Below are 24359 nucleotides of genomic sequence, written 5' to 3'. Positions count from 1 at the left end.
GTCACAGTTAAGTGTGCATAAATTCAGAGAACATAGCTTTTTTAGAAGCAGAAATGAAAGAGAAGTACAGATGCAGGGTTGAAAAGGTTGATATAAAAATATCTGCATGCACTCAATGAGAGAAAAATGTCTGTTTAGTTTAAGCCATTTTAAGATGGTCTTTTTTCTGAGAAAAGGGAGTGAAATTAGGTTTTATGGTCAAAGTCAAGGCTAAATCAGTGAATATCTGAGTTGTTAATATTTGTGCTGTTGGAATTTTGCAAGACAAACACACACACTAATGTATATCCAGTTAGAAACTTTATTTAATACAAATTTACCACTGTGTTAGCTTTGTTGATTTTTTTCATTAAACATACTTTAAATCACATTTCTATACAACACAATATACACTGAAGGGTTTTCTGTTTGTCAGACACAATCACAGAGCAAGCATTACCTCTGAACACAAAGAAACAATCATCCCACAAAATTTAATTCTATTTATAAGACATTATAAAACAAAAAGGCATCACAGAGAGGAAAGTGACCAGCATACAGTCAATCATTTCCAACAGTAATTGTGAGAGAACAAATATTAGAAACCACCAAGTTGCAGGATGATAAAGGATGAAGTGTGAGCTTTCCACACAAGTTGCTTTACTTTCATAGAAAGAATGGAATTACTTTTACTTTAAGATATTTAACAGACTTCACCAGACTTCAAAGATAACACGCCAACAAATCAGAGCAAACAGACATCTTCATCATTTATAAAAAACAAACACAAAAAACAACCTTTAAGCTATGCATAAATGAGGAAACAATCTATTTAAATAAAGACTATTAATACTGACAAACTGCTTGTAGCTGTCATCATAAATTGTGCTTCATCATTAAATGATTCCTTCAACAAAATGTCACTCTTCCTCTTTTCTGGCGTTCAGTCCTCACTATCGTGAGGGTTTATCATTTTACTATCATACTTTGTTGGAGGTATGATTCATGAGGTATGGCTCATGTGGCCGGTACACCTTTCAAAAACTCACTCCTAAAATTATGCACTTAACAGAGAATCAATCTATAAAAAATCCCGAATTTAGACATGTAATTTGACCACCAAACAAAACTTGATGTTTTTACTCTGATCTCCAGAGGTTGGTCTCTTCTCACATGCATGCATGTGCACACAATAAGGATTGGAGATGCGTTTCTTCGTTCAGTCACCCAAATTAATGTTTCTTTTTAAATCATCTCATTCTGCCTTTCAGGCACCAATTTAACCTATAAATTAGCAGATTTGTCTTGATGTCAAACTCTCACACAGATCTAGAGGCAAGTAAAAAAATCATCATGCTGCACCAATTGCATATAATGGCCTCCTGAAACCAAGACCTTTCATGAAGTGCATGGCAAAGTGCGTTGGATAAATCTTGGCAAAGCCACTGAACATGAGCAAGGGGTGAAAGACCCTGTCAGCACAAAGCAGCAATTGATACACGCACATAATCATTCCATAAGTTCTCTGAAGAGAACTGCTGTTTTACATCATTTTTCCACATTTCATACCCAAGCATTTTCTCAACAATGATACAGTACATCTACTTTTAACACCAAAGCTGCAGAGTCTGACGTTAACTGAGTAATGTGTATGTGCCTTATATGTTGAGAAGATTCACTGCTAATTACAGAATAGAGTCAGACTTAAAACAAAACCATACAAGGCTTAACAATTACTTTTTAGTGCATGTTATTCTGTGACCTTCAAAAAAATAACGATATAACTGGTAATAGCATTACTTTTTCAGACAAGCAAAGGCATCTTGATAAAAAGCAGTAAATTAAATATATCAATGATCATAAATAATTACTTAAGTTGTTGACAGTTAAATTGAAAATACTTTTTTAAGGGATCCATTATACTTTTCTGTATGTGGGGATATTAATGTTCTGATAGTGGAAATTTACTTCATCATGGTCTAAGTATCAAGTAATAAAGTAAAGTGCAGAACAGTTATTAGTTGTGAGCAAAACCTCAGATTCATACTACTGGAAATGAGATCTTGAGTAATATCCAATTTTTCCTCGCTTGTGTGTTGAGCTTATGTTAACATGTCACCGAAGTCTATATTTTGTTTTGTCTAAAACCTCACTAACTCTGTTCAGAATAACTACCCTTGGGACTACGTTTCAAAATGTTGTTCAGAATCTTGGGAAAAAGTTGAGAGATATTGTTCATAGGAACAGGGTGCTATATTTCAGGCAAACTTCTAATAAGTGGCATATAAGGGAAATGCCACAAGTTTAACAGTTATCTTACCAGTATTGAGCCTAATAGATCCCCCTTAGCTGGCTAACAAAACAAAAGATAATGAAGCTGCTATTTTTTTTATATTTTTCGGAGTCAAACCCAAGTGTGCAGGCTCACATTCTTGTTGGCAAAACATATTCCAGACATGCTTTTGAATATTAAAGACCAGGCATGGCTCATTCAGTACAACAGTATCCATGGAGAAAAAGTGGGCCTCTGAACTCTGAACCAGCAGTGAAATAATGAGCTACAGGGGGTACGGAGACAGGTGTTACCTTAACACAACTTTCCAGGACCCTGGAAACTAATATGTGTGGTTCATATGTATTGTCGCTTGTTAGTTTTAAGTCATGATCCTAGTGAATTCTGACAAACAATTCATCCTCTAGTAATAAGGGGTATTTCCACACGTGGATCTTCAGTTACACTCATGATGGCAAAAAGTAAAACCAAATCTCTTTGCTACAAATCAGAGGAGAACTAAATAATTCTACTGTTTATCCCAATACGGTGTTAGGTTTAATGGACACTGCTGGAAAGGGTGCTTTCACAGAAGAAAGGGAATGGGAATATTGTAATTTAGGACCTAATGATATTTGTCACCAATGGGTAAAACTTGAGTGACTACCTACCAGGACTGATTTTTGGAAGGATAACATATTTCTAACAGGTTCTTCTGCATTTCAGCATAATTCCCTTTAACAGTTGTAAAGCAGTGTGTGCATCTATGGGTCCATTACTTTGTGGCATTATCTGGGATGATTCAGTTTAAGATAATTTGCCTCCTTAGGATGCGTTCAAGTGCCATATTTATCTGTGTGCACAAGCACATGTATACCTGTGCATCCATATCTGATGTGAACTATAGCAGTTCATCAGGGTTGATGTCCAGAATGGGTTGTCTCCAGAAACAGAAAGAGCTGTACTCCGGCAGAATGAAGGCCTCATTCTGCTCTTTACTCAAAAGGGGGAATACGTGCTCTACCAGCTCACTGAGTCTGCCATAACTATGGAAGAGAGGGGGATGGAAAACAGTCATTACACCATGGTTATTTACTTTTAGATACTGAAATGTGGGTCAGTTTCTTTTTTGTGTGATATTAATCAAGAGGAAAGTGTCTTGTTGACAGTGAGATTGACTACATGAGAGACGATGGAGAGAAATTCCAAAAGTTTTTATATCAAATTGATAGTTCTCATAACATCCATATTGAGATGTAGTAAAATTTGGATTTCTCAAATTTAAGAGAAGGCTTCATTTTTATCCTATAATCATGGGTAAATAATGCAACAATTAACATAGAAATACTAAAATGTTTTTTAAATGTTTTCTCATTAAAAATGTATTTCTGGTAAGCATCTAACAACACGATAATTTTGTTTCACAACTCTGAGAACTCTGGAACAGGTACATACGAGGACTTGTTGCCCTTTGTCTGCTCTTGAATCAGCTCTCCCTTTGGATTGACTGTAAAGATCCTGCATTCTGGAACTCCAACCTCTTTATAGGCAAACACATCCTGTATAGAGTTTGAAAAATCAGTGTTAATACACAAAATGTACATGTTTGTAGCATCGTCAGTTAAATCACATAGTATTTTCTTTTATTTGGTGGTGAAAAGATGGCAAGAACACAGCATCTGACACAACAGATACTGTATTCTTGCCATCTTTTAATACAATCTGACAACATTAACCAAAAATATGTTCTTTATGTTGTATGCTAAGTGATGGTCATTGAAGTTGAAGACAAAAAAGGTCTTGGATAGAAAATTAAACCCCAACTGATTGTCTGTGTATGCTTTATTATTGGTTGTTTTTTTTGCAAGCATCTCAGGCAGATTGGTTTGATGGGCGTAACAGTGCCTCATTTGGGTTTTGGTGTTTATGCAGCTGAGGAACGGATGCTGTTCCCAGCTTGTGCTCTCTTCCACAGACAGTCAGATGGGAGAGTACACAAGTGAGCTCACCTCAGGTTTAGCTCAGTAATGATTTCATGTTTGTGTCTGCTAATTGATGGCCCAAGTGTAATGCTGATCTTACACTACATCAAGACTATATTGACTTCTGGCAAACACAGCCCTCTAGACAAGTATAAGTGGCTGCTTTAAAGTCTGTTAGACTGACATCTTCGAACATCCATTAACTCACATTAGCTCTATTCCCAAAGGCAGCATAGAATGGCTGTTTGTTATGCTGAAAGAGGTTCTTGATGTCTGCAAGGCATTCAATCTTGAAGATCTCTGGTTTCTTCTCAATGACCTCCCTGAAGTGAACAGATATGTGTTACAAGTTAAACTTACTCTTAATAAGATTAAGATCTTACACAATTCTATAAATAGTCTTATCCATATGGCATACATGGAAATATTATGATGCGTGTTTTGAATGTCACACAAAAGTAAATAGAAAAAGATCAATGCCTTCCAGTACAATGAAACTGAAAATAAACTGTTCAAAAAAAATAAAGGGAACACTTAAACAACACAATATAACTCCAAGTCAATCACCCTTCTGTGAAATCAAACTGTCATTTGGACAGCTAGAACATTACATCAAAGTTGGATCGGCCTGTTCTGTTTCCTACTTTAATTTTGAGTGTGACTCCAAATCCAGACCTCCATGGGTTAATAAATTTGATTTTCCAGTGATCATTTTTGCGGGATTTTATCAGCACATTCAACTATGGAAAGAACAAAGTATTTCGTAAGAATATGTCATTCATTCAGATTTAGGATGTGTTGTTTTAGTGTTCCCTTTATTTTTTGGAGCAGTATATATCAGAGCAGTATTAAACTTGTCAAGTAACAGAAAGAAAGTGTGTGCAGTTGTGCCTAAAGTCACCAGAGCATGAAAAGCCTTGGGCTATGCTTCATTTATATGTAGAATTGCAAATGTTTTTAGTGCGTTTGCATATTTGAACTTGGTAAACTGATGTGGCAGTTCAACACTTACGATTGGTATTGGTATTGGTATTCATTAGAAACAACATCTAAGTATTAGACTTCGATCTAAAAGAACATGTTTTTTCCAACTTGATATCTATAAGTTAATTTGAATTACCGGTATGACAAAATGGTGACAAACCTTAGCCAAAATATCAGCCCACTCAAATTCAACAGGTTGTCATTTCACCATGTCCATCTACTAGGAAAAAATTGACATCTATGCTACACGAATAAGGTGTAGCTGCTACTCATATATGAACACATTTAACTGAGATAAAAAAAAAAAATGCTGCTAATAGTGTATATAGGATAAAATGGAGGTAGATATCAAAATCTGCAGTCTGACCCATGTGAGCACATAAAAAATGCAACAAATGCCAGCAGGCATCTAAAATTCTAGTCCCTAAAAAATAAACAACATTGAGTATTACACTATCATCTATCCAAGTTACAAAGTCATGAGATTTAGATTTTAATTCAGAAATATTATAATGAATCAAGATTAGAGGAGTGAGTAGAATTATAAGTCACTGAGGAACTTTGAGAAATCTATTCTGTAAAACCAAATCTAATTCTATTTCCAAGGATGCTTTGGGGTGTTTTAATAAGATTTGTACTTATATACCATTGTACAGTGGTTTCAATGTGTGTGATGACTTTGATATTTGATTTTAAGAGAGTGAAACTGGAAGCTAATAATAGAATAAACTACATGTACCTGTGGAATGCAGAGAAAAGGCTGCTGGGAGACAACATGAGTGGCCCCCGAGGCAGGATGATGCCGCCATCATTAACCCACTGCAAGTAACCTCTTGTCATGTCTGCCATTCCAATAGCCCGCGCTGAGCAATACAGGAACTTGTACCCATTCCTGGCAGAGGGTAGAGCAATGGTAACTGATCAGATCAGCTTTTTTTTTTATCGTTTCAGAGTGTATAAAACACGGTCAGGCAGTTCTGACTGATGACAGACCTTTAAATGAGCTTCAGATATTTATCACTGTTGTTCCACACTTCTTGTCGAAATGTTCTTATCGTGGCAACTAGACTTGAATTTCTTCACATGAAGACTCTTGCCATGACAAGAAGATTTCAACAAGAATTCACCATGACTTTGATGACTGAGAAGCTCCACAGACATCTGCCACACTTACTCAGCTACAGAGTGATAGAGCTTGGCAATGCCCTGATGGGTCCAGTCTTTCCCCAGCTGTGGCAGGATCTGCCCAAAGACATCTGACCTGAAACATTAAACAAATACTTTCAATTATCAGTGTCACTGAGAGTAACATGCTACTTACCAGACGGGGTAAAGGGAAAAGGAAACCAAACTGTATTCATACAACAGACTATGCCAGCGGTAACACACTAGTCACTATGGCCTCTTCATTACTACAGAAAATATATCATCTCACCCCTTAGTAATTGCTGTTTGTGCTTAAAGACCAATGGGTAAATGTACTCTTCACACTGTTAATTGAAGGGCCATATGTCACAGATAGTCCAAAAGAGTCAAAGAAATAATAAACTCCGGTCAGTCAGATTCGTTTGATGTTGGTATTGTTTTAGCTTCAACAAGTATGTTTCTGGGAGGAAGCTAAAATTAATTGTCAAAAGAGTTGGAGCGATACCAACACGAACCTGCATAACATCCAGATGTACTTCAAAATGTCCATGCAAATTAACATGAACTGAAAAATAACACAAAATACCAGCCAAAAATGATCTCCAAAATGAATTACCCGCATCAATGCATTCAATCTTTTGCTATTTAGTCACCCATCTCAGATAGACAATGAATATTACTGGAATGGTCAGACAACATGGAGCATCAAGACTTTGAATATACATCTTAGAAAACAACAGATGTAAAACTGACTGTGAGCTTTTTACCTATATCCAGTACACTGAGTGTACTGTTGAAGTCTTCCTTAATTCAACATCTGGTAAAAGCATTTGTTCTATTCACGTTCATTGGATTTAAGGTAGCAATTGGGAACAGTAAAAAAATATTTCTAATTCAAAAAATTGTATGAAAAATAAGATGTATTATCATTTTAATGGGGCTTTCATCACCTGAATAAAACAGGTTTCTAAAGATTATGCCCCCCTTACATTTTGGGACAGAAGTATTTGAGTTGGTTAAATCACTATAAATATCAACTGACTTGTTTTGAGCAAAGGATGCTTTGAGAAAAACCATAAAGGAGAAACAGATTACCTTACAACTCCTAATACACATATCAATCTTAATTTACAGTGGGTGATTTGCTGACACTTAATTATTATGAAGCAGAAAAACATCCCACATAGTCATGGACAACCAAAGAACCCTAAACAATCTAAGATAGTTTCATTGGTATGTGCTACATGTCAAAATGTTCCCATGGCTCATAGATTCTGATTGCTGCCAGAAATGTTATGTGAAGCCCCATTGTAGTTCAATATCATTGAACAACTAGCTGGTGTTATAACACAGAGTGATTTACTGAGCTTACTTGGTGATGGTGCCATCAATGTCAGAGATAATGACTTTATCATCCCAGTTCCACAGGTAAATGGTGCCTTCACAGCGGCATGTGCCCTGGTATTGAGTTGTGATGCTAAAAATCACATCATTGGGTCCTTCCTTCAGTTTAAGACTAGCCTGTACAGAAGGAAAACAGTAGAGGACAAGGCTGGGTCTATTACCTTCTTGGTCCCAAGGCATGATTTTTTTTTGGCAGAGTACAATATAAATGTAAACATATTTGGAGCAAACAACATAATATGATGGAAAAATGAGTCACCAGCAGAGGGAGCTGTATCAGGGCAACATTAGTGAGAGTTAAAAAAGATCCCTCTGACAAGTTCCAAATACAAATGAAATTGTGGATTTTTTTTTCTTTTTTAACTTAAAAAGACAGACAGCAGATTTTTTTCACTTCATAGGAAACGGTAGACAAGATTAAAGGAAGGAAAATGTGGAATAAAGGAACTCACTATTTGATCAGAGGAGAGGCGTAGTGATTTCCGGTAGGTGTGTGGGCTAGGATGTTGCTGACCATCGATTGGCTGCATTCTCTCCTGGGAAGATGCAGCGCTAACTTCCTTTGCCTCCTCATCACTGGATGACTCTCCTGTTTTAGTTCTTCAGAAAACAATTTCATTAAAATAGAGCAGTTGTGAAGGTCCAACTTAGAATTAAAGAATACTAGACTTTTTTAGGTTTTGGGTGCCAAATATTCCCCCTCGTCATAGCAAATGTCTTTATGTCATCAATGTTGTTTTGTCCTGACATGTCTTCCAATGATTAGTAATCTCTGGCTCTAAGCTTTAATTAAACATATTAATTTTGTGTGTTTCATCAATCTAGTCAGGCTATAAAACTTTGGTCAAATATTAGTTTAATTAAATCATGTTCAGATAAACTGACTTGGGACTGTGAAAAGGTTACAGCTTTTAGCTGATTATCCAGTTCACAATGAAAATATCCAAAAATATTCTGATAATTAAGATTATTAACAGTATTTTGTTAACTTTTGAAAAAAATATGTCTTCACTAATCTGTGGAGACATATTAGACACTATAGAAAAAGTACAGATGAAATCCATCAAAAAATGGATTGGAACCTCGAATGAATGGGTACATTAACTAACATTACTTACAATAAGATTAACTTCTCCTGCGATACAGAGGATCCTTCCCTCTCCAACTGAGCCTCCTCCTTTGCTTCAAGCTTAGTCTCTGACTGGATGAATTTAGAAGACATTAAACAAAAAGTTATGCCATCAGTCAAATTTGTTTCAACAACTATAACCCAAAGCAACATCTTCGTCAACATGTTTATTAGGTTTTAACAAACACATTTCCAAACCTGCTTGATTGTACTATCTGCCCTTTTTCGCCAAAACCACCAACGACCTGACTTCTTTGGCATTTTCTCCTTCACCCAGGCCTCCTCTGTAGCCTACAATACACAAAAGAAAAAGTAGAGCTATTAGTTTAGGAACTTTCAATTTATTATCTTTATCAATTTACTATTAACGCCAATGTGCAGTATTGAAGTTGCTCCAATAAAAATGAAAAAAGTAAAATTACCTTTGGTAGATTTTTCTGAAATGCTTGTAAACTTAGAATCAAAGGTGCAGCTAGAGTCCAGTTGTAATATCTGTGCATAAATAAATGTCCAGAACCATGTCAGAACAACATTACGATCACAATACATTTTCATACCACTGAGTAAACATTAAAAATGCTTAGTTACCTATTTCCTATCTTTACCACCAGATTGGGGTTATCAATTATTGCTGGACTTTCTGCAAATTCGTGGTATGTGATGATATGCTCCATAAATCTTTCTGGAAAGGAGTACAGAGGATTTTGAAGGACAGTAGTGCAAAAGTTAATTGGAAATACCTGTATCTTTTTGCTTATAATTATTATTGCAATAATTCTTAGCATTCAAATTGACAGAAATTTAGACTTTCTCCTGGCAAAAGGCAAAGCAGTTGAGGAAGCTTTTTTTAACTAAACTACTGAATTATTTCTGTAAAGAGCCACAGCAAAAGAGGAAAGCTGCAGTACAATGACATCTACAATGTAAATTATAGCACAACATACATAAAGAGCCTCAATCAACAATTATTGCATATCTTTTGGACAACTTCCTACATACTAAAAATTATATACATTACATACAATTTTTAGTTTGATAGCTAAGCAGGACTTATGTATTTAAAGACATGAACTCTATCTTGCTTAAAAGGTTTAAGTGCTCTTAATGCTACATTGTCCAAATCCCCTTTAAGTGTACCTTTGGAAATTTCAGCATTTTCTGTGAGACCTCCACATAGTGAGAGTGTGACATCAGGAAGGTCACTTGCAGCATCAGAAAGACATTCTGTCCCACTGTCAGCTGCTGCGCTGCCCACAGACTGGGGAGACTGTGAACCAGAGTGTATCTCGGTATCCATCCAGTGTTTATTGACTGCTTCAGCATCACTTGGACAAGAAAAGTACGTCATAACCAAAGACTTAAAATACATCAAGATATCCACTTTATGGCTTTAAATGTTATTTTTAAGAGAGGTGATGTCATTCTCAATTCTTTCATTTAGTATTGATAATAAGAACAGACCACGCAATTGAGTGCCTCTTTCATTATCTAACCTCTTGGGAAAATATCGAGCAGCAACATCAGGTTCAAGTACATTCAGGTCATCTAGATAGATATCCTCAGGACCCTGATGCTGACTCCTCTTTGGGACACCTACAGTCAACAGAAGAATCAGTATTCAATCATGCTTCAACAATAAGAAGTAAAGGGAAACAGACAGTGCGTGTACCTTTTTTCTTAGATGGTGAATCACTCTGTTGGTTGCTAGAAGGGGTAGAGGTGACAATATTGTATGGAAGGACTTCCATAGGTTCTGTGGGGGTTTCAGGGCTCTCAATGATAGATGTACTGGCAGTTGGGAGGGGAGTGACAGATGCTACAGTGGTGATAGGGCTGCGGGGCTGTGGTTTTACAATGGTGCACACTAAGGATGCTCTTTCTTTTTCAACCTCGCTCTCATTCTCCATGGCCTCAGAACTGAGGATGACACGGAAATGGGTGCTCTCTGAAGGGGTGATAGTCACGGTTTTCAGTAGTTCTGATTTATCTTTTTTGGAAACCTGGTTGATGGATATAAAAGAAATTACAGAGTCAAATTAGCACTGACAACACTGTCTTTGTGAATACTTAGAGCAAAAAGACCTTACCCTTGTTGTTTCTGGAAATTCTCCCCAGGTCCACTGCATGTGGGACTCCGCTCTGAGCAAACTCTCTGAAGGCCTTACCACCAGTTCAGAGTCACTTTTTGGGGAGAAGGCCTGAGATAAACCACGGCTAAAGTGACAGATGAAAAGGGTGTAAACAATTAATAACATTAACTATTTAAGGATTCATATAATAATCAAAAGGGAACTGACCTTCAGATCAATACATACCTATCATCTGCAGGCCAGTCCCCATCAGACATTGCATAACCATCAAGGTTGTGCCTTGCTGCAGGTAGTTTTGGGTCTATGTCTCGTATTGTTGACACTGATGGGGATCTAAATCAAGCGTGAAATGAAGGGGATGATTACAGGCAATTTGATTAGATTTGACTGAGCCAAATATCTACTCTAAACCTACCTTGAGACATGTAAAGCAGCTTCCTCATCAGAGCTCAGGTCCATCTCAAAGATCTCCTCATTTTGTCCAGGACCCAGAATAGCAGCAGTCGTAGCAACAGATGCATTAGCAGCAATAGGATTAGCAGTAGTTACTGACATGGGTGGGGTTAGCTCTTCTCTTCGGGGGTCGCCTTTGTGCTTCTTCCTTCGTTTCTTCTTCTTTTTTGTAGCCATTGTGCTTGGAGTAGGAGGCTCTGGTGGATCTTCTTGGTCTATGCGCTCATCCTGTAAGTCTTTTGGTGTCCTGTGCCCTACTTCTGTAATCCAGAACAGGTGACTCTCCGTGGGGATCGGTGATGTAGCCAGGTGGGCAGGGACAAATTCCTGAAAAGTCAGGTAGCATCCAGAAAAGTGACAAACCATGAAGATGTCTGTGGAGGTTCACAGTCAACCAGGTCATGGTTAATCCTTTTCAAAATCTTCTTCTAGTAGCAGCTGAACTATTCTTTCCTTGAAGACGCAACTGAAATGTCTTCAAAGGAAGAAAATCAAGTCCTGTTACTGCAAGAATAAGACTTTGACAACTCCTTAAGAGAAGAAATTCAAGGAAACAAATTCAAGTCCAGTTGCCACAAAAAGACTTTGGCAAGGTGCAAACCATGAAATTCTTTGCTTTGTATGCACAGTACACACACTCGCTCACACGCACGCCCGCCCACACACGCACACTCAAGGAATATACTGTGTAAGTAAATGCAGTTATCAATCTTTAAGGTTCCTATAGCCATAAAAAAATAGAAATAAAAAAATACATCAATTAAGCAAAACAATTTCATATTCATTATATTTTGCTATTTATGCAGGTCATTAATTTAATGGTGGACACTTACATTCTGCTGTTCTGACTCTTGGACAAAAAAAGCCTCGCCATTGTCTCCAAGTTTCATTTGCAGTTCCACAGGTTCTCCATTTACTTCAATGTCAATCTGCAAAAAATAAAGGCAACTAAGTCCAAGTAAACATGGATGGGTCCTTGATAGAAGGATAACACAAAGAGGACTCAAAAATAATTTTCATATCTAACCAGCATCAGTAAATTTAAATTTAACTTTCCTGTTTTTTCATTATTTTAGTACATCCTTTATTCTAACAACAAGCTGGTGATTCGGAATATTGGCAGCTGCTTTAGATCCATCTTTCTCCTAAGGCTCTAAAATGGGTAGTAATTGTTAAGCTTTAATTATTTTGAACCTGCAAGTAGAACAGGGCATGCCAGCATAGATAACTAACTGAACTTTAAACCCACAGGAATCCCAAACACATAATTACCGTAAATTTCGGACAATAACTCCTGACTTTTTTGACACGCTTCAAACACTACAGCTTAAACAACGATGCGGCTAATTTATGTTGGGTTTCTTTTTTTTGGGGGGGGGGGGTTACGAGCTTCATGCCACTGAAACATTTATCCTCGTCACATCGGACCAATGAAATGACGAGAAAATTCTGAGGCCGTTCAACTCCGACACCAAAGAAGACTACTTTGACAGTTTTAGTGCGCAGGAAGAAGCCCAAGATAACAATAAGCTAGCCGGTGCGGCTTACATTGGGGTGCGCTCAATAGTCCGGAATTTATGGTAGTTGTAAATGGAAATTCTATTGTTATCTATAGGTTCCCTTTGTTAATGTTATCTTTATTTACAAAAAGGATATTGAAGTTGGGGTGGGGTATGAAAGCAGAAATACATTTATCCGCATACTATGAATGTATTATTTTGATGGCAGTGAAGCTCTGAAAGCAAATTCTGTTGTACATGTAATAGGATATGCAACATGATTTCTACATTTGGCCTTTATTACAACAGCATTTTGTGGTTCTAGATAAACCAGAAAGTGACATAATGGTGGATTTACTTTTATGGCAGTAAGTTATCTTAGAAAAGGTGACTTTTGTACTACGAAAGTTCTGGAGGTGAAAAGAATTTCAGATAGACTCATTAGTCTGAAACTGGAAATTGAAGGTGTGATGCTCAGTGATGTTAGTGGCTATGCCCCGCAGGTGGGATGTGAGCTAGAGGGGAAGAAGTAGTTTCGTAGTGAGTCAGATGAAGCCATCCAGAATATCCCCAGAGATGAGAGAGTGGTAATTAGTGCAGATTTCAATAGACATGTTGGTGCAGACAAGATATGTGATGAAGCACTGATGGGCAAGTTTGGTATCCAGGATAGGAACACAGAGGGACAGAGGGTGGTAGACTTTGCAAAAATGGATGGAGATGGCTGGAGGGAACATTTTTTTTCCAGAAAAGACCGGAATATTGGGTAACTAATAATAGCAGAGGTCGGAACACGCAGGTAGACTGCATCTTGTATAGACGAGGTAATCCGAAAGAGATCAGTGACAGCAAAGTAGTGGTAGGTGAGTGTAGCCAGACAGCAAAGGGTGGTGGTTTGTAGGATGACTGGTAACAAGGAAGATCAAGAGGACACAGGCAGAGCAGGGGACAAATTGGTGAAAGCTGAAAAGTGAGGAATGTTGTATGGTGTTCAGGGAGGGGTTGAGAAGGAATCTGGGTGGTCAGGGAGAGCTTCCAGATGAATTGACGACTACAGCTAATGTGATCAGGGAGAAAGGTAGGAGACTGCTTGTTGTGTTGATTGGAAGGTAAGTAGATAAGGAGACTTGGTGGTGAAATGAGGAAGTGCAGGAATATATACAGAGAAAGCGGTTCACAAAGAAGAAGTGGGATACTGGGGAGATTGAATAGAACAGACAAGAGTGCAGCGAGATACAGCATAAGGTAAAGATAAGGATAACAGAGGGAAAACGATGGCCGTACAATGACCTGTATTCTTGGTTGGACAGTAACGAAGGAGAGAATGATCTATACAGATTGGCGAAACAGAGGGACAGAGTCAGATAGGGTGTACAGCAGCTCTGGGTGATTAAGGATAGAGATGGAAATGTATTGAAAGATGCTGGAGGAGTGATAAGAAGATGGAAAGAGTACTTTGAGGAGCTGATGAATGAGGAAATGAAAGACCTTTTTGTAGACCTACAAAAAGCATATGAAAGGATGTCAAGAGAGGAACTCTGGTATTATATGAGGAAGTCTGGAGTGGCAGAGAAATATTAGACTGGTGCAGGACATGTGTGCTAGCTGTGAGATAGTGGTGAGGTGTTCTGTGGGTGTAACAGAGAAGTTCAAGGTGGAGGTGGGACTTCATCAGGGATCAGCTCTGACCCCCTTCTTGTTTGCAGTTGTGATGGACAGGCTGACAGATGACGTCAGAAGGGAAACTCCATGGACCATGATGTTTGCAGATGACTGTCATCTGTAGTGAGAGCAGGGAACACGTTGAGGAAAATGAGGGGGAGGTATGCTCTGGAAAGGAATGGAATGAAGGTTTAGTCGCAGCAAGACAGAATATATGTGTTTGACTAAGAGGAACACAGGTGGAACGGTGAGGCTCCAGGCAGCTGAGATCAAGAGGATGTAGGATTTCAACCACTGGGGTCAACAGTCCAGAGCAACAAAAAAATGGGTTCAAGCAGCTTGGAATGGGTGGAGAAAAGTGTCAGGGGTACTACGCGATAGAATCAGCCAGAATTAATGGAAAGGAGTAAAAGACAGTGGTGAGACCAGCGATGCTGTATGGCCTACAAACAGTGACTTTGGCAAAAGACAAGAGGCAGAGCGAGAGGTCACAGAGATGAAGACGCTGAGGTTCTCTTTGGGAGTGACGAAGATGGATAGGATCAGGAATGAGTCCATCAGCGGAACAGCACATTAAATGTTTCGGGAGATGGTTAGAGAAGCCAGACTGAGATGGTTTGGTCATGTAAACGGGAGGGATAATGAATATATTGATAGATGGATGCTGGAATTGGAGCTGCCAGGCAAGAGGTCTCGAGGAAGACCAAAGGGAAGACATGGATATGAAGTTAGTGGGTGTGAGGGAGGAGGATACAGAGAATAAGATTCGATGGAGAAGGTGGATTTGCTGTGGGGATACCTGAAGGGAAAAGCCGAAAGGAGGAGAGGAAAGGAGACTTCATTTTGACGTTTTGAGTCAAATAGTAGTAGTTGCTTGTAGTTGCGTGTGAATGGGATCACACTCACCAACTTTTAATTGTTAATGGAATCGACAATTAGTCGACTATAATTTCCTCCCCTGGGAGGAAGTATTTAACAAAAAAAAACAAAGATCTGCTTTTTTAGCAACATAATATATTTAGTGATATAACCTAATATTGTGATGGTAATATATGGGTAAATGCATAAATATTAAACAACAGCCCTTTTTGAGGGTGCCTTCTTCATGTATCCGCACCCTCCCACACATTCCAGTTGTCCTACTGTTGCCATAGGAACCACTCATTCATTCTTCCCTCTAAGGACATCAGCACTATGGGTAGGTGGGTGAGAAAGTGTGAATCCCTTGAAAATAAACCCCGACAAAGGTCAACATACAAGTGAAGAGTACTCTAAGATGGAGTTCAGAGGATATTGCTGTAAGAACAGGATAATTAACAATGAAAATTATACAATGTTAAAATAACCCACAGCCCTAGCCCTACGCAAATAAACACATCCACAACCATGTAAATATGTCACAAAAGATTCATAAGATGTGACAAACGAAAATAGCCAAACATTCACATAAAATATATTACACACACACACACACACACACACACACACACACACACACACACACACACACACACACACACACACACACACACACACACACACACACACACACACACACACACACACACACACACACACACACACAACTAAAAAATAGAGAATATTTGTGATCTGCTGTATCAGACGATGTGGTATGGGTGAACAGAGATCTGCTAAAGTGCGCCAGTATGAACAGCTATTTTCTACAAATAAATGTTTATTGTTTAATCTGCTTATAAAATGTGATAAACAAACCTAAACTTTGAATACTGTTTAAAAACAAGAGCATTTATCATGCAGTTACTATAGTTACTCTCCCACTGTGCAGGATCTGAAATGTTCTATTATAAAACTTGAACACTGGCCTTCAGTCATTTACATTTGCAAGCAAAAGCCAAATTTTGAACCGCTGCTGAACAGAGCAAATATCCAAAGGCAACAGCACTAGGTTCACTGACCAAAAGAAAGTGACCAAATACCAAGGCCAGAGCTTTAAAGGCCAGTGATTGGACTAAAATAGTCCTAAAATCAAACAATTGCTTTGTATTCATTCAAATATAACCAATCTTTCAGAGTTAATGTAGATTGGGTGTTACAAAAAAGGGGTGCACAAAATTGGCGTCAAGTCCTTACTATATCCACAGTGTTTCTGAGCAATAATCAATTGGATGTTATTTCCGTAAAATTTTATATACTAACAACTCATGTCTGAGGTATGCTGGGATGTTCAGCACCAACTAGCGCCTTTGATGAAGGATTCAAAATGTGCTCTACTGAGACTGGGTATAACATCAAAAGATAGTGAAACAGGTAAACAAGATGGTAATTCGGTTACTTATGTTCATTGAGGTATAAATGATCCACTTAATTAACATATAACATTTAATGGCGCCACATAAACATCAGTTGAAGTGAACCTACCAAAGTTTTAACATATTAAAAATTACAATATACTTACAATATTCCATTCATTTCCAAAAAAAAAAAAAAAAGTCGCAGAATAACTTAAGACTGCTTTACAAGCTCAAAGTTGATATACTCTCAAATCTTTATTACACCTATGTCATCATTTATGACTTGGCATAAATAGCGCAAGATATACCAATTAATTTACTTTGTTTAAGAACGTGGTTTTACAATTAACTGCACGGGTTGCTGGGATCTGTTTTCTTTTTCTTCAAGTCTGGTAATGAGATATTAATACTTTGTCATAACTAAGCATTTCAAGTTTCTTCTAATATCTGTTGTTTAACTGGGATGCTCGTTTTCTACCCAAGTACAGTCCATCAAATGAAACCGATATCAACATGATGGGCAGGGATGACAGCCAAGTCATGTACCAAATGCCGTGACTTATGAAAACAATTACCGTAATTTCTAGACTATTGAGCGCACCTCAATATAAGCTGCACCAGCTAGTCAATCGCTATGTTGGGCTTCCTCCTGCGCACTAAAACCGAAATAGTCGTCTTCTTCGGTGTCGGAGTTGAACAGACTCGGTCATTTCATCAGTCCAATGTGATGAGGATAAATGTTTTAGCGTGAAGCTTATTAGCCCCCCCCAAATCCAAATATTAGCTGCACCGTTGTTTAAGTGAAAGAAAGTCGCGGCTTATCGTCCGGAAATTCCGCGGTATGTGGCAGCTAAATGGAAAAGCTTTGTTATCATCCATTCACCTGAGGACATAAATATATCAAAAACATCTTAAATTCCTCGAACTTTAAAAACAACAGATTCTAATGAATTTGTATGAATGGAATTTAATAAATGTAATACTAAACTATATGCTGTAAGGAGCAAATTTAAGGTATCTGTAATTTGATTTTGATAATTTATTCAAAACAACTGGGACTATTAGTATCCCTAAAGGATAAAATGTTCATGTTTTAAACTACAGAATCATCATCATGAATTAGGAAAATGGTTTTAGTCATGTAAATACACATAATTCACTGAACATGCTATGCTATAGCTCCTTTACACAAAGCACATTTTGACTTGCCAAAGCAGGAAAGACAAAGACATACCTATATTAACAATGTTTCCACGAAGTGTTCCAGAAAATGTTATTAGTAAGACAGCAACTAAACTGAGTGGACTTGCCCTCACTGTAAAGAATGTAACTAGTGCTTCTTCTACTACTACAACTACTAAGACTCACAATAACTGATACATGCATTTAAACTGGCAAAAAATGTGCATGCATATCAAAGGGTCAGGTACTGATGCAGGGTCAGAAAAACAAATAGATGTGATAGTGTAGAAATGGATGACTCACCACTTTTTCTTTGGACCGCAACACACCCAGTTTCCCAAAACGTACATGGAAAGGTGAGCACTGGTAGGTGCCATCTCTCTGGCGCACAACCACAACATCAATGCATCCAGACAATGTGGCTTGATTAATGCCCTTATAAAGTTCTTTGACGGTAACCAGCACCTGACCTGCCAGCTGACCCACGTAGTTCATGGTGTCCACCTGAAGAATGGATAAGAACACAGTACTAGCTAAGTTAAAGAGAAGAGAAAATGAGGGTCAACTGTTTACAGAGGCTCTAGGGGAAAAGAAAATGATGTCTCATACCGGTTTAGCAGGTCTTTCCACTTCTTTTAGTTATTTTTCATTATCATATACTAGTTATACCTTGCTTTTTCTTTTTTTAAATATCAGCATTCAGTCCCGTTTGTTGTCTCATTTGTCGTTTGTTTTCTTCTATCTAGTCCTCCATTGCCTCCTGTAGTCTGTTATCTCCTGACCTGAAGATTGACTACAAAAGGGACAATGCTATTGACCAGTCTCTTACTGAAACAACATCTGACTGAAAAAAATCAGAAGACATCCATAGAATACCCCCATACCATTCTGCAAAAGTAGCAGATAACTTGCTTGCACAATGCTACAAAACCAAAAGTAATTTTTATTGATTGATATTTTTTCAATTTCTCTGTCACTTTACTTTCTTTTTTTTCTTTTTTAAAGCAGAATGTTTCCATACTTTTAAGTCGGTGAGAAAATTAAAAATAAGTTGAGGCTAATCATATACAGTAGTACAAAGATTATGGCGACCCTGAGTCCTCTTACTAAGCAATATGGTTTCAACAGGTCTGGTTCATGTTCAGTGCAGCTTGTAAACATATTGCCTTTACTGTGTTAGTCTTTCCTAGGTTGCACTCTCTCACACTGATGTTTTGTTCAGAGTATAGGGTTTATATATATATATATATATATATATATATATATAGGGTTTCTCTCATTTCCCTATTGCATGCATAAACTATTCAATGGTACATTTTTCATAACAGCTTTCTGCTGAATGGGTAATTCAATTAATGTGGGCTATTAAGAGGAGCTGGCCTTCATAGAACCATATGCAAATGGTAAAAAAAAGAGTCTGTTTGACTATTCAAAGGATAGAAGGAAAAGGTCACAACAAAGTCATTTTATAATCTAATAATAATTATAATTTATCCTTTATTGATCCCTGTGGGGAAATTCATTCTCTGCAATTAACCCATCATGGATGAGCAGTAGGCTGCCGTCCACCAGTGCCTGGGGAGCAGTTAGGGGTTCAGTGTCTTGCTCAGCAACACTTCAACACATTAGGAGGAGCCGGAATTCCAAACAGGAATATTCAGTTCCAAAGACGATTGCTCTACCTCCTGCGCCATGCTGTTCCAGGAATTTTTCCAGGAATTTCACAACAAAATTTCATACGGGGACGGAAAACTACAGAATTGTTTTTGGCTAAAGCTTTTGCTTGATACACAGTTGGAATTAATTATATTTCCATTTTTTTAATATGCTTAATCTCCCCTCATGAATCATATGACGATAGCAGGACAAGATAATCTTACCAGAAAATAAATCACTGGGTAAAAATAGAGAAATAAATAAAAATAGTAAATGCTGACATGACATGAAAAATTTGCCTGAAAATCAACAAATTAGGTTTTTCACAGTGACCCAGTATAACATCCTTGTACTACAATATGATCATATAATTATAAAAACCTTGAGAAATTATCTCATTATTCTTTATTAAAGTCAAAGGTACACCATCTTGAACATTAAAACTTGATTGGGGTATACATTTAATTGTAAATTCCGTAGAGGATGATGAAAATGTCAGTCACAAATGATAACTATCATAAAGATGGTGGGTGGTCATGTTAATGCCCCTATAAAGGCTTGGTGACACTGTGAGGTTGTTCTTAACTGAAAAATGACAAACGTATATACGAGCTACTGGGCTTATAGTAAAACATCAAGATGTTTTAGATAAGAGCAGGGGAAAAGAAAATCATAATTCATCCTCGATATATTAATTGTCTCCACAACATTTCCCCATAATTCATTCTATGATTGCTGACCTAGTGATCTTAGAAAACTGAGGCAATATTTCACAATGAAATTCTTGTGGCAACATTACGGTGGGGATGGTGCTAGCCCCATCCTCCAAGGACCATTAGTTACATGAATAACCTGTTAAGTTTCCAAAATACACTAAAAGACCAACCAACCAATCAACCAACCTGGCAGCTTATTTTTTCTTCTTTGTAAGTACAGATGTAGAATGTAATAGCACAAATCGGTTTCTCTGTGATTTGAAAACAGGCCAATAAAATAAAATGACCATTATAGATGTAGCTTTTGCATCAGACCTCAGTTGTCTTTTGAATAAGACAATCAACACTACACTGACTCACCAATGACCAAGAGGACGTCAGTGATGAAGGGTTATCCTGCTTACTGTTATGGTTGGTGTCATCTGTGCTGCTTCCCAAACCATCCATGTACCCTGAGGATCTTCGTCTCTTCATCGTGGTTAGCGGAGTACTAGCGTTTCCTAATTATCAAGCTCCACCACGCCCAGAATTTCTATCCATCAAATTAAGATAATAGGGATTGCCTACCATGCTAAATTCAACATACAACACACCTTACTTATTACCTTGAAGTACCCTCCTTGTGGTTAAAGTAGTAGCACACCATTATCTGGAGGCAGTCACACTTGCACAACATTGCCATAAACTGTCATTTTTACTTTTAGGCAATTCCTTGCACACCGTCCACGTATATTCTTCTAGTTATTATGAAAGGACACGAAGAATTCAGCCAATAGGGCCATCTCCTCCACTAGCTTTGAGTCTGATAAGGAGAGGGACAGCTAATCCATGTGAAGAGCTCTGTAAGTTCCTTCTTGATAAGAGTACAAGCAGGGTGGCGGTATTGCAGCAGAGTGACATTCTTGCACAGTCACATGTATGATAAAATCCTTGCTGCGTCTACTTGTTATTGTGCATGACTAATCAAAAATGGTCCACATTTACATATCTTGAATACTGGATGAAAAACAACAACTTATTCACTCATTTTTTTTCTAGTACCCTGAAAGTTTTGACATCATGTATATTTTATGTTGAAAATTTTAAGTGGACAAAAAGGACAAAACCCCTAAAGCAATTTTTCACCCCAGAAAAAAATCTTAAATTCTAACTTGAGATTTACATTAAGTAATCCTTCCTTGAGACAGCTTGAAATATATATTCTGTTAAAATTGATGACAACAATGTCAAATGCATTACATGTATCCTCACAAATCATTTAATAACTGGCAGTAGTTGCTTAGATCTACAAATCCCTTGCCTTCGATGGCATTATTCTTTTAATTAAAATTACAAAACATTTCAAATGACCCAAGGCAAAAATATCTTCTGTCCTATTTGGATTCAGTGACTAAACGATTTGGCTAGTGTGTGTATGTGTGTGTGTGTGTGCACTGAAAACGTACCTCTTCACTAAGCATTACCCCACTAATCGCACTTAGCCCCCCCACCCCAAAAAAAAGCCTAAAAAATGAATGTATATATGTATGTATATGGTTTTGAAATGGCTATTTGGAAGAGTGGTGACTTCTGCATAACGACTACTGGTACTTTGAATCTTCGGTTATTGAATAGCAATTTTTGTAAGTCGCTTTGGATAAAAGCGTCTGCTAAATGACTGTAACATAGTGTGTGTGTGTGTGTGTGTGTGTGTGTGTGTGTGTGTGTGTGTGTAGATGTAAAATGAGACTTTCAAGGGAAACTGCTTATGCTTTTGTAGTTTAGCCATGGCTTTAAATAGTCTAAAACTGTTGATATTTATACCTGAAATGGAGACAACAACCTAACTTTCAAGAAGGTAAAACATACTTGAGTTTCTCAAAAAAAGCCTCAAAACTTTTTTAATTTTCTCCACAGTTCGTCTGAACTGAATAACAAAATGCCCTACTCACATGGCATACATTTTCCGTGTGTCTGAGCTTTTGTGCCTAAAAATGCTAAATCAGAAACTGAGACTGAGACTAACATGACGCTTGTTAAGCACTCTATTAATATCTCAAAACCCCACTGAAATTACGCGAACAAAGATGGGAAAAGTGAAATGTAAGTGAAAATTATACAAAAAAAAGGAATAAGAAAACGTGGCAATTCTGTTTTTTGGAGCTAGTTAATTTATGTTCTCAAGTCAAAAACACAGACAGTTGGTCAGGGGAAAAAATGAATGGAGCCCTACCGTTTGCCACTTGGCTTATACCCAGCTAGCATCTGCGACAGCGTTATGATTACCGTTAATTGCAACCCGTGACACAGATACTTGCGAGAGTTACTATGTTGCTATTATTCACGGGTACGTTGTAAAAGTCTTGAGTCCATCGAGGAACTTCCCTTCAGGTCGCTATGCTTGTCTTCAATGAACCATTTGTGGCTAAATGATGCCAGCTAGCCAACATGCTAGCTAACGTTAGCTGTTTATTCAAACAGATATGTTTCTGGTCAAAGAGTGAAAAGGGGTCGCTAACTACGTACCCTTTGTTGACTTCAGCGGGGTGCTGCCAAGGAATAACGGTGTCTATTATTCGCGAGTCCCCATATCTTTGTCAATTAAAGTCTTTCAAAAGCCTCCTTACGTGTCAGTGGCTGGACCACCTTGGTTGCTGGCTTGCTGACTGGTGCGGCTGAAACAGTTGATGGGACAGTGAACCGCAGAGTGGCGACACACTTACTTATCGATGTCTGGGTTGAGCTACTTCTCTGCAGGCAAATCTATGCATTTGGATCTAACAACGAGTAGCTTATCACATGGTTGTCTTTATTGACAGCTACTGGTTTTCTCCTGTTTATAGCGGGTATAAAAGAGGAACAGCAACAGCGTCATTGCTGAAGCCTGTCATTTTCCCTCTGTCTGACCTGTCATAGCTCATTCTGTTTACATATCCTTTGACACTCGCAATGGAAAAACACCCGTGTAATGGTTTTTTCATGTTTAAGTTGTCGATTACAAAGATGCTCTTGTTTTGGTGTCAGACAATCATTCTCAAGTATATTGACAGCAATGTGAGGAGTTTCTGTGCCTTATCTGTATAAATTGCATAGATTATAAAAGCAGACAGGTATGCCAATATTATCAACAGAGATATGAAACGAATTGAAATCTCACCAAAGCAATGCAGCTTTATTACCAATAGTGCTTTGAAGAAGGAAAAAAGGCTCATGTACTAGTAGTTCCTGACTAAATGAAAAAAACTAAGCCCACGGGGCACTTTATCAGTAGGCTTTCGTTTGTATTGGACCTGAAAAACAACATTCCTCCTCTTTCAACATGTTTTTGCTGCCAGTGTATGATATTCAAATGTCTACTTCTGCGAGTACCTCTTCATTAGCATCAGCATGCCTGAACTCAGGTGAATTCAGTTATTTTCTACAAACCAGCACTGACCCATCTGAGTAGTCACTAACTCTGCACTTTATCTTGTTTGTCCTAATGTCCCTCTCCTTTGTAATGCAATTGTTTTCAAAATAGTAATCATTGATACACCTATCGTTTCTATGAAGAAATCCAAATAGCCCGACTAAGCACAATGGGGCGATTTTCTAAATTAAGGTCTCCAGTGTTTTACAACACAAAGGAAATGTGTAAAGAGTAAATTACATCAGTTATTCATTTATTTTTTTAATTGTACACAAAATGAAGCCTTCAGACTTGGTTTAATAGGTCAAATGTCAACCAGATGTCCTACTATAAGAAAACATTGCATTTTTCATTTTCTCGTTCTGACAAGGATAGATGACAGGACAACCAGCTCTCATGAATATACATTCTTAAGTGCAGAAGGGACAGAACATATCTAAGAACATGCACACAGTTTTTCACATTTCATCACCTCTTTGATCACCGTTTTGAAACAATGACCAAAGCATGCAAGCACAGCATATGAAAGACACACACGTTAACA

The 24359-nt window shown here is 37.8% G+C and overlaps 1 protein-coding gene across 6 annotated transcripts; it reads right to left on the bottom strand.

Moving 5' to 3' along the window:
- Positions 1 to 190: 190 nt before the first annotated feature.
- Positions 191 to 23268, bottom strand: lpin2 (lipin 2). Of its 6 annotated transcripts, none has more exons than XM_086175492.1 (22): positions 23034 to 23268; positions 22933 to 22955; positions 18665 to 18848; positions 18359 to 18559; positions 12273 to 12368; positions 11402 to 11766; positions 11212 to 11319; positions 10984 to 11110; positions 10566 to 10896; positions 10390 to 10489; positions 10034 to 10221; positions 9485 to 9578; positions 9319 to 9388; positions 9095 to 9187; positions 8886 to 8968; positions 8220 to 8367; positions 7736 to 7884; positions 6392 to 6478; positions 5957 to 6109; positions 4442 to 4556; positions 3707 to 3810; positions 191 to 3297 (listed from the first exon to the last, which is right to left on the bottom strand). In XM_086175492.1, exons 4-22 carry the CDS (start codon positions 18548 to 18550, stop codon positions 3153 to 3155), a joined length of 2748 nt encoding a protein of 915 aa, XP_086031618.1. In that variant the 5' UTR covers positions 18551 to 18559; positions 18665 to 18848; positions 22933 to 22955; positions 23034 to 23268; the 3' UTR covers positions 191 to 3152. The 6 variants fall into 6 exon arrangements, with proteins under 6 accessions (XP_086031618.1, XP_086031614.1, XP_086031615.1 ...); XM_086175488.1 differs by having other exon boundaries at positions 18725 to 18848; XM_086175489.1 differs by lacking the exons at positions 22933 to 22955; positions 23034 to 23268 and adding an exon at positions 20832 to 20911 and having other exon boundaries at positions 18725 to 18848.
- Between the last annotated feature and the right edge of the window lie 1091 nt (positions 23269 to 24359).

Source organism: Fistularia commersonii, chromosome 28 (assembly GCF_037954325.1).
Source record: "Fistularia commersonii isolate RoL2024-O1a breed Wild chromosome 28, RoL_Fcom_v1.0, whole genome shotgun sequence".
In the NCBI taxonomy this organism is placed as follows: domain Eukaryota; kingdom Metazoa; phylum Chordata; class Actinopteri; order Syngnathiformes; family Fistulariidae; genus Fistularia; species Fistularia commersonii.
This window is presented reverse-complemented; position numbering and strand designations above follow the sequence as displayed.

Bases quoted from the DNA above. Each gene is read 5' to 3' on its own strand.
- lpin2 (XM_086175487.1), bottom strand. From the start codon at position 20,901: ATGAAGAGACGAAGATCCTCAGGGTACATGGATGGTTTGGGAAGCAGC. The intron at 7,885-8,219 runs GTGAGTTCCTTT...CCTTCTGTACAG, and splicing joins GCCTCTCCTCTGATCAAATA to GCTAGTCTTAAACTGAAGGA. The intron at 6,479-7,735 runs GTAAGCTCAGTA...TTAATGTTTCAG, and splicing joins ATTGATGGCACCATCACCAA to GTCAGATGTCTTTGGGCAGA.